Source organism: Remersonia thermophila, chromosome 3 (assembly GCF_042764415.1).
Source record: "Remersonia thermophila strain ATCC 22073 chromosome 3, whole genome shotgun sequence".
Classification (NCBI taxonomy): domain Eukaryota; kingdom Fungi; phylum Ascomycota; class Sordariomycetes; order Sordariales; family Chaetomiaceae; genus Remersonia; species Remersonia thermophila.
In genome coordinates this window covers 3038007-3052282 of record NC_092219.1, presented here as the reverse complement: position 1 = coordinate 3052282, position 14276 = coordinate 3038007, and the positions used below count along the sequence as shown (strand labels likewise).

Below are 14276 nucleotides of genomic sequence, written 5' to 3'. Positions count from 1 at the left end.
TCTGACCGGCCCGACATCCGAACGTCCTTTTCGCCGAATCGCCCCGTGCGACGTTGCAACATTCTGCTACAGAATAGGGGTTTTGCTGGTTGGAGGTCAGGAATGTGCCGACATGGTGTGCTGACTGTACCTCGACGGCTCAACGTCGGGACTTTGAAGGACTTTCTCGAGGCCATGGAGGGAACGGCTCTGCCCCTGTTCCGTCGCGCCAACGCTAGACGAGCGAATCCTCGTCGACGACGTCTCGACCTGAAAATGCCAGGGCAGGTTAATTAGAGCCACCTGGTCGAGATCGGCTCCACGCCGGGCTTCGCTGAGCTCATGATCTGTCGGGAGGACCAGGACTCCGCAGGAGGACCCTTGAACTCGTGCATGTGAAGAGCTGTCTGCGGATATCAAACGCCTCGTTCTTGCAGCCTCCTCCATGGTTCATGGGCCCATCGCTCTGGCTCGGCCATGTCAAAAGCCTAGGTAAGGATGTCGCCCACAAATGCCTTATGTCTGCTGTCCAGTGTCCATGTGCACTGCGCCTCATTGCAACTACGCTCGTATCGTCACGACGTCATAGGACCCGGCCTCTCATGTCCTAACACTCTTTTACCAGCATGTACGCGCCTGGCTCACTACCTCGAGGCTCGGTAGCTGCGCAACAACTGTCCTGGGTAGGGGAAGTTCTGTCTCCATCGTTGTGTTGTGTGGCCTGCGAGGCCGCAAAGCATTCAGATCCAATGCCTCTCCTAGAGGAAGGCCTGGAGACCAAGAGACGAAAGAGGGGGGGGGGGGGGGAAGGAAGCAAAAAGCCAAGAGACAGACCACCTCACCTACTGTGTATAGTATACACGAGACAAAAACCGGACCTATCACCATCGCCCTCTTCCTTGGTCGGGGCGACGCTGAGCGACCTCCCCCCCCCCCCCCCCCCCCTTCTCCCGTTGGCATCGCACAAGCTTGACGAACCAGCCGGTGATCTGATGATCACAAGCTCGGGCATATCGCCCGGGGGTACTATGCATACAAGCCAAGAAACTTGACCTCTTCCGATCTGTGGCGTCCTGTGAAACGTAACAAGCATATCAGATGGGCGTTTGTAAGGCCAAGGGACAAGTGTTGCGCTTTCGTAATGACCTAGGCGGAGCGCGGGGGTCCTGGAAGGCAGTACTCATCCATCACTTTTGTTGAAGAGGCGTTCGGGGGGCTTGGGGGACCACCCTCCTGATCCAGGCGGGGTTGGACGATGGAGGTGCCGAGAGGCATCGGGTTGGGAAACCCAGGTGAGACATGCCATACATGCATATGTACGCAGTAGGAAGAGCGTGCCGGTGTTCAGGTGAGGGGGGCTCGTGTGCCCGCCCCCCCCCCAACCCCCAACCAACCTGGAAAGGCGTGGATATGCTCAACGTGAAGATGCCCAACCTTCAGGTTGTATTAGAAAAATAGCAACCCAACACGGCCGAAGCGGCGTTGCATATCAGGAACCTTTCCAAGAGAAGACAAAAAAAAAAAAGGAAAAGCCCGAGGCCTACATAGGGGCTAGGACCGCCTCACGGGACCCGCGTTCGACAGCCCGCGGGCGGGAGACACCAGTCCCGGGCGGCGGGCCGCCCCCACAGGCATCCCGGCTCCGCGGATGTCTCGTGGAACCCCCGCGCGCGCGCGCCGACGCCAAGCGCGTTCCCACCCGAGCCAAAACTCCGGACCTGGGATGGCCTGGGATGCGCCCCGCATCACCCTGGCAGAGCTGAAGAAAGACTTTGCGCACGATAAGGAAGCATTTCCTTGAAGTACATGTACTTCTTTCTGCCTTGGTGGTCTCGCCCTCTGGGTCTCCTTCAGGCATATCCCAAGTCGGATCTGTAAAGACGCTCCGCGCTGCATCGCTGAACCAGCGGTCTCCCTCTTCGAACCCATCCTGCCTTTCGGCCGCCGCTCTCACCCGTCCGAGGTCGAACGCTCTCGTCCGCTGCCGTGCTCGAGTCACCTCCGCCGGGGACGCTCGATCCACGACAACTGCACAGCCCCCACGGTTGTTCCTCCTTAGCTCATGTCCTGCCAGCCGTCGAGCAGCATCTACCTTCTTGCTTCCTCGGCGCACGATTACATGTGCCGAGCCCAACGTCAGTAACTGGACGGCAAGCGACTTGAAGTCTTTGCGCTTGCCTGAGGGGACGTAAGAAAGACTTAGACGAGGTACTTCGTTGAAGAACTATCCATCCACCGCGCTCTCCAACTCGGATTCTGGCTCCTTTGGAAGGGAGCCTGCGAAACCAACGAGCAACGCGAGGCTCCGTGGCCAGAATCCTCCTCCTCCTCCTCCGCCCTTTGCATCCCGCAGCAGCCCCCGACGGCGGTTAGCGAACCCCCGAGCGGCCTGACCGGAACAAGATGGCCCCTCCCGCTGTCGCGCCGGCCGAGGAGACGGCGGTTTCCAGCTCGGCCGCCGACGTCAAGCCCAGCTACGGCGGCACCACCATCACGGCCCTCCCCGGCGATCCGATCCTGCCGGAAGGGGACGGCGAGAACGCGCCGCGCGGCTCCCTGTCGTCCGCCGAGGCCGAGGCGGCCGCCGTGGCCGCGGGCCTCTCGCATCTCGAGTCGCGCGGCAAGCACTGGTACTCGTACCTCTTGACCTGGGACTTTTGGATCATCATCGCCATCGGCCAGACGCTGGCCCTCTGCATCACGGCGACCAACACCTTCACCAGCTTCCTCGTCAGCGTCAACACCAACATCCCCGCCTTCCAGACGCTGCTCAACTACGCCCTGATGACGCTCATCTGGCTGCCCGTCACGCTGTACCGCCACGGCCCGCGCCGGTGGGCGCGCGTCGTCTGGAAGGACGGCTGGCGGTACCTGATCCTGTCCTTCTTCGACGTCGAGGGCAACTACTTCACCGTGCTGGCCTACAACTACACCAACATCCTCTCGGCGCAGCTCATCAACTTTTGGGCCATCGTCTGCGTCGTGGTGCTCTCCTTCCTGCTCCTCGGCGTGCGCTACCGCCTGCTCCAGCTCGGCGGCATCCTGCTCTGCTGCGGCGGCATGGGCGTGCTGCTGGCGAGCGACCACCTGACGGGCGCCAACGGCGGGCAGGGCCGCGACATGCTCAAGGGCGACCTGTTCGCCCTCGCGGGCGCCACCTTTTACGGCTTCGCCAACGTCTACGAGGAGTGGTTCGTCAGCAAGCGGCCCGTGTACGAGGTGCTGTCCTTCCTCGGCGTGTTCGGCGTGTGCATCAACGGCGTGCAGTGGGCCATCTTTGACCGGCGCTCCTTCGAGGGCGCCACGTGGAACGGCCAGGTCGCCGGGTGGCTGGTCGGCTACATGGCGTGCCTGTGCCTCTTCTACTCGCTCGCGCCGCTCGTGCTGCGCATGGGCAGCGCCGCCGTGTTCGGCGTCAACCTGCTGACGGGCAACTTTTGGGGCGTCATCATCGGCACCCGCGTCTTCGGCCTGTCGGTGCACTGGATGTACCCCATCGCCTTCGTCCTCATCCTCTGCGGCCAGGTCGTCTACTTCGTCACGGGCAGCGTCCTCGGCGACTCCAAGAAGCCCTGGCTCGGCGAGGACCAGAGGGACGGCGTCGCGGGCATCGGTACGGCCAAGCGAAAGGCGCTGGCCGAGGCCAAGAAGAAGGGTCTGGTGCCGGCGGCTTCGGGCGAGGCGTAGAGAGAGGGGGTTTAGGGTAGGGTAGGGTGGAGGGAGGGGGAAGCGGCTGACTGCCGGAGGGTGCTCTTGAGGAGAGGAAGGAGAGGGATGCGGTGAGGTGTTGGCGCCGCACGGCTCCGGGCTCATGGCCAATCAGTTATGCCCGGAGCCAGGTGGCTGCCGGATGTCGACACCAGCTCCCATCGGCGAGGTGCGGGATGGGCTCTGGGTTGTCGTTGGTTGTGGGTTGCTGCTACCTGGGGTTTTGGATTGCTGTATTATCTCTGCTTCGCGTAACCCTAACGAACAAACCAAGAGTAGCGAACCAGCCTTGGTATGGTTATCCACTACGTAATCGCCGTCGGTGACTTTCTGATGGAGCGAGCTGGTGATGTTTGTGTTTGTTTTTCTTAAAAGGGGGGGGGGGGGGGGGGGGCCGAGGAGCCCTTGATTCCACCGTGCTTCAGACGGAGGGTTTTGGGATGCGGATGTTGATGGTTTTGCGGGCCTTCATTTCGTTGGTGTGACATGCCAACCACCAGCATCATGGTTTGGAATCTAACAAATGTTCTGTGCTTCCAGGGCTCAACCCACCCAGCGCCGTAAAGGCCCCCTCCTCTTCCTCCGTGCCAGAGAACTACCGTCCGGAATGCGTCTCGGGGGATGCGCCGCCGCCGCCGGTGACTCGTCCGGCATGCCCGCATTTCTGGGCTCGGCTGCCAGATCCGTGACAAGGAGGCTGTCATCGAGCGAGCCATCGGGCTGTTTGTTGTCCACGGGGTATTATTCACCCCATGTTCCACACATCCCCCCCAACACCCCTTCGGGAGGGATGGAGCTCCACGACAGCCGTCTCTGGGTGTACAAGGCTACGGCGCCAGGGCCGACGAACCTTTTTTGCTGGATTGGCGACAAAAAGGCAGCGATGCTTTCCCATTCCCCAGCGTCATGTGGTGTTCCGCGATGTGGCCTCTGCTTGTCACTCGGCCCCAAACCTCCTCTCTCCATGTGCCACAGGTAGGACGCGAGCCCGAGCCGGCAAAGGCCTCGGAAATGAGGAACCCCCGTTCGTCAAGACGGACGTCGTTCCTCTCGCCAAACAAAACAGCGAGACCCCTGCGTTGTTTGTGTATCTTGTGCTCTGCCAGACCGGCGGTTCTGTGGCCGGATTCTGCAGCTGTCCGATCTCGTCTCTTGTGAGCCGCGTTGCTTGAAAAAGACAGCCTCTGTGCCAACCTGGGATCTGCTAGGTGGTGGAGGAACCTTATGTTCGGGTAGGAAAGGTGTCCAAGATGCACCTTTCACCTGTCGCGACTCTTCTGGTCGGTGCTCGCATGGCATTGCTGCGAGTCGCAGACGGATGGCCCGTGTATGTTTGTTTTGGACGTGTTCCCCTGGAGCTTTCATCTCTCCTCGGACCATTGGGACTATTGAATTCCCTCCCAACAACGTTTTCGGGGGCTTATGGCCAACCCAGCTTCCGTGCCGTTTTCCAGTCCTTTTCTTTGTGTTGGGCTTCCATTCCAACCGACAGCATTTTCTCGCCTTGCCCTTGACATCACCCAACAACAAAGGTGCCAACACCCACTCCTACGGCTCAAGACGCCTCCATCACCCGCCGCCTGCCATGGAGTCCCCCACCCACTACGACCCGGAGAAGCAGCCCGCGTCGCACATCTCTGCTCCTCCTCCCTCTCGACAGCCGTTCAAGACGTACGGTCAGAACTATCGATACGCAGAGACCTTCCACAACCCGTTCCCCGAGGTGGTCTGCGTCGGCCCCGCGTCGACGCCGGCGCCAGCGGCGGTCGGCGTTGGTGCTACGGCGGACGAGGGCATCTCTGGTGCTTCTGCCGCCGCCAACACGCCTGCCGCCGCAGAGCATGACGCGCAATCTTCCTTTTTCCAGAACGATACCTCGGGCGCCAGCAAGGAAGGGTCGGGGACCGTGCCCGAGGCGGCTCTCTGGGCCGAGCCTCCCGAGACGCCATGGTACAAGACGATTTCGAAGCGACGCTGGTTGGCTATTCTTGTTTGCACCGTTGGCATCACGGGTGTCGTCTTGGCGATCTTGGGGGCCATGAACAAGCTCTCTGGTGAAGGGTACGAGAACCGGTGGTTTCTCCTCGGAGCAACGAACGAAAAAAAAAAAGACATTTGCTGACCAAACCCCCTCTCTCTCTTCTTCGCTTTGCCTCGTTCAGCACCACCGACGTCCCGGCCATCCCCGCCAGCAACGAAACATCTTCCTCCGCCAGAACCAGCACCGCCACGACCACCTCTTCCACAATCTCCTCTTCAACCCGCCAGACCTCTTCTGTAACGTTCCCCCGTCCCTCTTTCCCTTCCCCTGCCGTCCGGTCCGCAAGCCAACCTAACTCTCTCCTCAGTCCACCCCCTCCGCCGCCCCTCTCATCGACTGCTCCTCCCCCGAAACCTTCCTCACCTCCGTCACCTGGGTCGGCACCGACGTGGGCAAGTACAAAGGCGAGTTCGCCCAGGCCGCGTCCCCGGAGGCCTGCTGCCGGTCCTGCCTGGGCCACGCCCAGGAGCCATCGGGCAGCCGGCGGGACCCCCGCGGCGACAGCGCCCGCGAGGGCGGGGACGAGGGCGAGGGAGAGGAGGCCCGGGAGGCCGCCGCGTCGGGCTGCGCCGGCTGGCTCTACAACGCCACGTCCGCCTTCACGCCCTGCACCAAGATCGTCGTGCTCTCGCCCGGCAGCCGCGCGCGAGGCAACAAGGGGGGGGAGGATGAGATATGTCCTCGGGGGTATGCGGACGTGACGTATTTCGCCGTGCTGGACGACGACGCGCCGAAGGATGCCAAGCGGCATGCCGGCGTGGGCGGGATGGGGCCGTGCGCTTTGGAGAAGCAGATCCGGTGAGCGTCCTTCTTGGTGGTTACATCTCTTTCCCTCAACGAGGCTTCTGCTCTGGCCTTGCGTTGGCGATTCCTTCCGTTCCCCGGAGCGGGGCCGGCAGCCTCCTACCGGTGAACCGAGCTGGGAGGGGAAAAGAAAAGGGTCTATAATAACATCACGGGTGCTGGCTGTCTTGATCATCGATGGGTATCTAGGTAATATGGCATGGTTGAAGGTGTCTATCTGCCAGAAGTGCAAGCGGAGGAAGGGTAATCGAGGATGGGAATCTCGAACGACCCATGGCTTTCCCGCCGATGTCCTGGGATGGGGGACAGCGTCACGAATAGATAGACGGTCGACCGGACACCAAGGAAGGGAGAATGGACGCGGTTGCGGTCGCCAAGGAATCGACTTCGATTGTATAGCCCGCATGTCATTCCCCGAAACCCGTCCTACCTTAGACCAGTCGCCGCCAAATGCTCATCGCAATCAATGCCCGATGAAAAAGAAAACGAGGACCGAGAGAGAAGAAAACCATGGGTAACCGAACAACCTGTCTATTTCTTAGCACCCATTACCGACCTACATCACCTTTCGTCCGGCCCAGCATGCCAATGTTTTGTGACAGGCAACAAAGGAGAAGAAGCGCTTCGTAAAATAAATGGATACACGACTGGGTGGCCAGGCGATGATTTCTCATTCCCGCCCTCTGTCCTCTCCGTATCTCTCTCTCTCTCTCTCTCTCTCTCTCTTTTTCTCTCTCTCTTTCACCGAGAATCCGTGCCGCTCCTATGGCTTAAACGCGGAGCATCTTGGCAGCAAAGTCCTCAATCAGCGGCTCCGTCGGGAAGCTCATCTCCTCGAGCTTCTGGGCGTACGGGGTCGGCACGTCGGCGCCCGTGATGCGCTGGGCCGGGGTGTCGAGGTAGTCAAAGGCATACTCCATGGTGAGGGCCAGGATCTCGGCGCCGACGCCAAAGGCGGGGAAGCCGGACTCGACCGCCAGCAGACGGTGCGTCTTCTTGACCGACTTGACGATGGCGTCGACGTCGAGCGGCTTGATGCTGCGGAGGTTGATAACCTCGGCCTCGACGCCGTACTTCTTCTTGAGGTTCTCGGCGGCGACCAGCGACTGGCCGACGCAGCGGGACAGCGACACGATGGTCAGGTCCTTGCCGGGGCGCTCGATCTTGGCCTTGCCGAAGGGGAGGACAAAGTCGTCCTTCTGCGCGGCCTCCGACATGGGGAAGGCCTGGCCGTAGAGCAGCTCGTTCTCGAGGACGACCACGGGGTTGGGGTCGCGGATGGCCGCCTTGAGCAGGCCCTTGGCGTCCTCGGCCGACCAGGGCGAGACGACCTTCAGGCCGGGGATGCTGCCGTACCAGGCGCTGTAGTCTTGCGAGTGCTGGGCGGCGACGCCGGCGGCGAAGCCGTTGGGGCCGCGGAAGGTGATGTTGCAGGGCTGGATGCCGCCCGACATGTAGAGCGTCTTGGCGGCCGAGTTGACGATGTGGTCGATGGCCTGCATGGCGAAGTTGAAGGTCATGAACTCGCACTGCGGCGTGGTTGACGTCAGCATTTCCCGTGCATCGCCTTCCCAACCCAACCCACCCCCTCCCTCCGGAGGTCACGTACCACAGGGTGCAGGCCGCTCAGCGCAGCGCCAACGGCCAGACCGGCGAAACCCATCTCGGTGATGGGTGTGTCGATAACACGCTTATCGCCGAAGCGGTCTAGCAGGCCCTTGGTGACCTTGTACGCGCCGTTGTACTGCGCCACCTCCTCGCCCATGATGAACACCTTGGGGTTGAGCTCGAGCTCCTCGGCGAGGGCCTCGTTGAGGGCCTCGCGGACCGTGTACTCCTTGACGCCCGACGACTCGGCATATGTGCGGCGTTGTTGTACCCTGGGCACGGCGGCGGCTCTGGCGATGAAGGGAGACGAAGCGGCAGGGCGGACGGCGGCGGCAGCGCGCGCCGTGGCAGCAAACCGGGCCGCCGGTCGGAGGAAGCGAGACATGGTGGTTGGGGATGTAGGAAGAGAGGGTGCACCCAGGAGCTGGAGGTGGTTGATGGAACAGACTGCGAACAAGGGCGGGCTGTTCTGGAGTCGATGGAGTGGGGAAAAGCTGCCCAAGAGGAAGGGGGATGGAATCCGATCAATCAAGGGAAATGCCTGCTATGCGAGACGGCAGAAGGAAGAACAATCAACAACACGGCCGACGAAGGCAAACGCACAACAAAAAGGCGAAGCCGTAGTGCCCCAAAGCTCGAGGAATGATTATGGCGCAGGCGGGAATTTTTCCTTGCGTTGCCAGCGACGGGAATGCTTGGACGAACCAAGCCATGGACTTTTTGACGTTGAACCCCAACGAATCGAAATGCACTAAGGCGAGATTGGATTAGCGAGCTGGATCCCTGCGATATCCGATCCCCTGGAGCTTGGCTTTTGAAGCTGCGGGAAGCTGCCCTCTGCTGCTGCTGCTGGCCCCGCTGAGCGAGTTTAGATAAGGTAAGCCAACGTTGACGTATCGTTAAAGACCCCACCGCCTCTGCTGCCGAAATGGGGCCGAGATGGGATGAAGGCGCGGGATGCTGTGGCGAGGCCTGGATGGAGGGATGGAGGGATGGAGGGAGGTGTCTTGCCCTATGTACGCAGTAGGAGGCCCTGGAATCGGCCTGCAAAGCCTATGGACCTAGGTACTCACTAGTACATAGATGGTCTGGAGCCGATCCGATTCTTCATGGACCATTCTTCGCCCAGGCCCCATGTTTTGCGTCACACAAGAGCACCGGAGCACAGCCATGTCGCTGACTCAGGCTCGCAAACCTGCACGAACTACACAACTCTATTAACGGTATATGTACGAGAAACTACACGAAAACTGTCCGACGGTAGTTCGAAGGTCGTCGACACAGCCCAACATTAGTATGCGTATAGGGGGCCCCAAAACCCATGCCGTTCCATCTACCCAGCCGCATTAGATGACCGCCCTTTCATCATCTCGTCATAGCACATGCGACACGCAACCAACACACAACACCCCTCCTCCACCCATCCCCTCGGACCCGGTCCGCCCGTTTAGTTCGCCGGCTTGCGGCCAACCATGAGGTACATGGGGGTGAAGAGATCCTGCTTGGCGCCGGCGACCAGGCCGTCGGCGCCCTTGGCGAGCGCATCGGCCGTCTTCTTGGTGCCGGGGGGCGCCAGGCCGACGAGCTCCATGAAGCCCGTGAAGACGTGCACGATCCGACGGCCCGCGTGGGTCATGCGGAGCGCCGTGAACAGGTCCCAGTACGACTGCATGTACTTCATCTCGCCGGCGATGCCCCAGTACCAGGGGATGGCATCGCCCTTCTTGGAGAGATCCTCGTGGTGCAGCAGCTCGAAGCCGACGTTCTTCATGGCGGAGAGACCCTCCGAGATGGTCACCATGTTGGAGATGCCGTTGCCCTCCTCGATGGCGAGCCGGATGGCACGGTGCTCCACGTTGTCCTTGTCGTAGTTGTCCGTCATGAGCCACTCATAGACGCCAAACACACCGCCGGGCTTGAGCACGCGGTAGATCTCGCCGTAGACGCCCTCGAGCTTGGGCGCGTGGACGGTGGCCTCGATGGCGTAGACGGCGTCGAACGAGTTGTCAGGGAACGACATTTGCTACAAAACACCCCAGTCAGCGTACTGCGAGAGACAGCGATGGGGAGCCGCTCGTGGCTTACCATGAAATCACCCTTGACGAACTTGAGCTGACCGGAGAGGCCCTCCTTGACGGCGTACCGGGTGGCACGCTCGATCTGGTAGTCGTTGTTGTTGAGGCCGGTGATGTGGGCATCGGTGAACTTGGCAATCTCGCGGGCGGGGCCGCCGATGCCGCAGCCGACGTCGAGAACCTTCATGCCGGGCTGGATGCCGATCTTCATGGCAAGGTAGTGCTCATGGCGCGCAATGGCCTGGTAGAAGGGCTCGCCGACGGCATACCGGCAGAAGTGGAAGCTCTGGCCCCAGCCGTACTCGTACAGATCGGTCGCCAGGTTGTAGTAGCTGGAAACAGAACACGTCAGGACCCGTGGCAACAACCGAGAGAGAAAGAGGGAGGGGGGTGTGATTCAACGTACTGCCTCGTCAGAGTAGCATACTCCTTGGTCCGCGCCTTCACACCGGATTGTCAGTCGCTGTTTCGCGGGGCCGCAGGGGGCCAAGCCCAATGTGGCGGTCAACCCACCTCGCGGTCGGCATCGGTCTCCTCCTCGGCGCGCTTGTTGTCGAAGTGCTTGAAGTACTCGTTCACGGCGACCTTTTGGGCCTCCTTGTCCTTGCCAATGATGGCCGAGAAGCCGCCCTTGGCCTCGGTGGACTTGCCGTGGAGCGCCTTCATGAACTCGGCATCGCGCTTGTGGTCCTCCTTCTCGAGGGGAACGTAGGGCTTGGAGGGCGCCATGTTGTGATCAAGGGCGAAGCAAAGGTAGAAAATGGCAAGGTGAAGAAGAGAATGCGAACAAAGAGAAGTCGAGTCGTCAATGTCACGAAGGCGTCAAGATGGCGATGGACAGAGGAAAAAGTTTCCACGGACCCCTATTAAAGGCGAGATTCGACTTTCTCGGAAAGGGGCAGGGATCGATGCTGGCCAGCAAATCCAATGTCCCCAGACTTGGGAATCGGCGGAAGTCAGGGGTCCCATCTGCAATCTAATTGGACTATGTTGCACACCGCGATTGTTGTCGTCAAGCTGCGTTCTAGGCGGTGTTGGGGTGAAGCAGCGGGAGGAAAAGCACTGCCATGTTGGCAATGCTTCATTGGAACACTGCGTGCTGAAAAAAGAAAAAAAAAAAAAAAAAAAAAAACTCAAAAATCCATGAGAATTGCGCGGTTGGGTGATGGTTCTGACGACGACTGAGCATAGGATCAAAGGCGGGTGTTCAACCGGATGGCTCTAGCTACGATGCTTGGACTGTGGCGCTGGCCACCATGGCAGCTGTGTAGGAATAGCAACGCATACACAGTACACAGTATGTACAGTCTCCTGGACGTGGCAGCCATTCCTGCATGTGAAATCCGAAGCTAGCAGCTTGCTTGACATCCACCAAATCCACAAGCTCCTCCTCCTGTCTTGACACAGCCCGCAGGAGCTTTGCGAAAAAGAACTCGAACTCGTACTCGGAAATAGGCTGCCCAGGGCGGGACTGAACGACTCCAACGCACGAGGTCTCCTTCCTAGGCGCTTTGTACGCAGTACACATGAAGAGATCCAAGAGTACCAGCCGAGGCTCTGTTCGCGTGGACGGTAGTGAATGATTTTGAGATCTCCACAGTCTGCGCGGTCTGCGAGACCAATGTTCAGCTCGGACGGCAAGACGGAACGCACAAGAATGCGAAATGCGAAATGCGAATACGAATAAGAGATAAGATAACAGCCCCCCTGAATCGGCAGGATCCACACCAGCCACTGGCTCCTGGTCATCCCCCCCGCCTTCCGGGTGGCGTGGCGGTGGCGAGCGATAACGCCTTATCAAGTCACCAGCCACACCTTCTGCCATCATCTCTGCTCGGGTCGGCAAGACGATCCAAACTGCAACGCCATCACACCACCCGCGACAAAACCACATCAACTCCATCGCCTCACCTCTTCGCGACGGGCGCGTCTTTGTTCCCCACCATCATCAGCTCATCCATCCGTCGATTCCAAACCCGAACCCCACCAGCGACGAGATGCCGCCCCAGATCAAGCAAGACCTCAACCGCTCCGGTTGGGAGTCGACCGACTTTCCCTCCGTCTGCGAAAACTGCCTGCCGGAAAACCCCTACGTGCGCATGCTCAAGGAGGACTACGGCGAGGAATGCAAGCTGTGCACGCGTCCATTTACCGTGTTTAGCTGGGCCGGCGACGGGCGCGCCCACGGCCGCAAGCGCCGCACCAACATCTGCCTGACCTGCGCCCGCCTCAAGAACGCCTGCCAGTGCTGCATCATGGACCTGCAGTTTGGCCTGCCCATCGTCATCCGCGACAAGGCGCTCGAGCTCATCGCGCCGGGACCCCAGAGCGAGATCAACCGCGAGTACTTTGCGCAAAACAACGAGAAGGCCATCGAAGAGGGCCGCGCCGGCGTCGAGCAGTACGAGAAGGCGGACGAGAAGGCCCGCGAGCTGCTGCGCCGGCTGGCGACGAGCAAGCCGTACTTCCGGAAAGGGTGGGAGCTGGACGAGCACGGAAACCGGGTCGAGAAGGGCAGCGGAAGCGGCAGCGGCAGCGGCAGCGCGGCAGGAAGCTCAACAGGCGGGAACCCCGCCGTCGGCGCCGGGGTCGGCGGGCCGGGCCCGATACGAACCCGCGACACGCGCGCCGCGGCCGCGGCCGGCGCCAAGGTCGGCGGGCGACGCGGCCCCCTCGCCGCGCCGTCCGGCCCTCCCACCCCGAAGGACTGGCTCCCCCCGAGCGACCCCAACATCATGTCCCTCTTCGTCACCGGCATCGAGGACGATCTGCCCGAGCACAAGATCCGCGACTTTTTCAAGGCCTTTGGCAAGATCAAGTCGCTCGTCGTTTCCCACATGACGCACTGCGCGTTTGTCAACTACGAGACGCGCGAGGGCGCCGAGAAGGCGGCCGCCGAGTGCAAGGGCCGCGCCGTGATCGCCGGGTGCCCGCTGCGCATCCGCTGGAGCGTTCCCAAGGCCATCGGGACGATGAACAAGGAGCAGCGGAGAGAGATGCTGATAGACGGGAGGTCTGCGTTTCCCGAGGCGAATCGCAGGGGTGGTGGCAGCCAGAAGGCGGGCCCGGGCGGCAGGGCGGGCGCGCAGGGGGGTGGCCAGCAGCAGCAGCAGCAGCAGCAGCAACAGCCAGCCGATGACCTTGCGGCCGTGCCTGTGGCTGCCCCGCCCGGGGCCGCGGATGTACAATACGCCAGCTTGTCTGGCAACTAGAGCATCTATGCGGTCTCGACTTGTTTGTTTACGGATTGGCGGTGCATTTTGGCGTTCGGTTTACGGAGCTCACGGGTTCTGGGTTGATTGGGTTGCGGGAAAGCACCAAAAATTGATGTTTCCGTTGCGCAGGCGGTTTTTGTTTGCTAGGGGCATTCGGCTCTTGATGTTGGTACACTGAAGGGGGTATCTATCATAGACGGCTTCGTACAGAACTCGTACAATTTACACGGCAGCTTGTTTTCTGCCAGATCCGGTCGCATCACGCCCTCGGCATCCCCTCGAGATGGTTCTGCGTAGGCGGTTCCCTCTCTGCTCCAGCGCTACCTCGCCGAGCAGCACTTGACCCCCGAAAGGTCCGTCTTCTTACCGGCTTGCTTGATGCTGTCGTTGTCACCCCTCTCGGTGTGTTCGTGGATGCGGAGTTCTGGCCGCGTCAGCGCTACACGTTCCCAAGAAAAAAAAATGTTGCGCTTGCAATTCTGCCTTGCAATGGCCGAGACGTACTGTACACTTCCCCCTCCCGCTTCCCCTGAACGACGTTGGCCTTGAGGAAGCTCGCCACCTCCTCGGCGTGCTGAAGGGCGGGCGCGATGGAGGGATCGGTCGGCGGCAGCGAGGCCTTGTCGCGGAAGCCCTGGCGGATCGTCTGCTTCGCGGCGGCGAGGACGGGTTCGTCCCCTGAGCAAACGATGTGTTAGCCGCGAACTGTGCCAATGGCGGGCCCGATACAGCGCATCACGAGAGCGTACCTTGGAAGGCTATCCTCGCCGCGCGCAGGAGGTTGCGGTAGGTTTGGACTGGCCGGGCCGCCATGGTGTATGAGTTTTTCCGATGCGTAACTTGGGT

The 14276-nt window shown here is 60.9% G+C and overlaps 6 protein-coding genes across 6 annotated transcripts; 3 read left to right on the top strand and 3 right to left on the bottom strand.

Moving 5' to 3' along the window:
- Positions 1 to 2382: 2382 nt before the first annotated feature.
- Positions 2383 to 3666, top strand: VTJ83DRAFT_3685 (uncharacterized protein; the record flags this gene model as incomplete). Its single annotated transcript, XM_071010090.1, has 1 exon — positions 2383 to 3666. The coding sequence occupies one exon, from the start codon at positions 2383 to 2385 to the stop codon at positions 3664 to 3666; it is 1284 nt and encodes a 427-aa protein (XP_070867563.1).
- A 1606-nt stretch (positions 3667 to 5272) lies between these two features.
- Positions 5273 to 6530, top strand: VTJ83DRAFT_3684 (uncharacterized protein; the record flags this gene model as incomplete). Its single annotated transcript, XM_071010089.1, has 3 exons — positions 5273 to 5748; positions 5850 to 5964; positions 6036 to 6530. The coding sequence occupies 3 exons, from the start codon at positions 5273 to 5275 to the stop codon at positions 6528 to 6530; spliced, it is 1086 nt and encodes a 361-aa protein (XP_070867562.1).
- A 772-nt stretch (positions 6531 to 7302) lies between these two features.
- On the bottom strand, positions 7303 to 8525 carry VTJ83DRAFT_3683 (uncharacterized protein; the record flags this gene model as incomplete). The annotated part of the gene is made up of 2 exons (XM_071010088.1): positions 7303 to 8061; positions 8142 to 8525. The coding sequence occupies 2 exons, from the start codon at positions 8523 to 8525 to the stop codon at positions 7303 to 7305; spliced, it is 1143 nt and encodes a 380-aa protein (XP_070867561.1).
- Positions 8526 to 9587: 1062 nt separating this feature from the next.
- On the bottom strand, positions 9588 to 10944 carry VTJ83DRAFT_3682 (uncharacterized protein; the record flags this gene model as incomplete). Its single annotated transcript, XM_071010087.1, has 4 exons — positions 9588 to 10163; positions 10226 to 10547; positions 10622 to 10656; positions 10729 to 10944. 4 exons carry the CDS (start codon positions 10942 to 10944, stop codon positions 9588 to 9590), a joined length of 1149 nt encoding a protein of 382 aa, XP_070867560.1.
- A 1268-nt stretch (positions 10945 to 12212) lies between these two features.
- VTJ83DRAFT_3681 (uncharacterized protein) lies at positions 12213 to 13427 on the top strand (the record flags this gene model as incomplete). The annotated part of the gene is made up of 1 exon (XM_071010086.1): positions 12213 to 13427. One exon carries the CDS (start codon positions 12213 to 12215, stop codon positions 13425 to 13427), a length of 1215 nt encoding a protein of 404 aa, XP_070867559.1.
- A 323-nt stretch (positions 13428 to 13750) lies between these two features.
- On the bottom strand, positions 13751 to 14243 carry VTJ83DRAFT_3680 (uncharacterized protein; the record flags this gene model as incomplete). Its single annotated transcript, XM_071010085.1, has 3 exons — positions 13751 to 13854; positions 13935 to 14108; positions 14180 to 14243. The coding sequence occupies 3 exons, from the start codon at positions 14241 to 14243 to the stop codon at positions 13751 to 13753; spliced, it is 342 nt and encodes a 113-aa protein (XP_070867558.1).
- Positions 14244 to 14276: the final 33 nt, after the last annotated feature.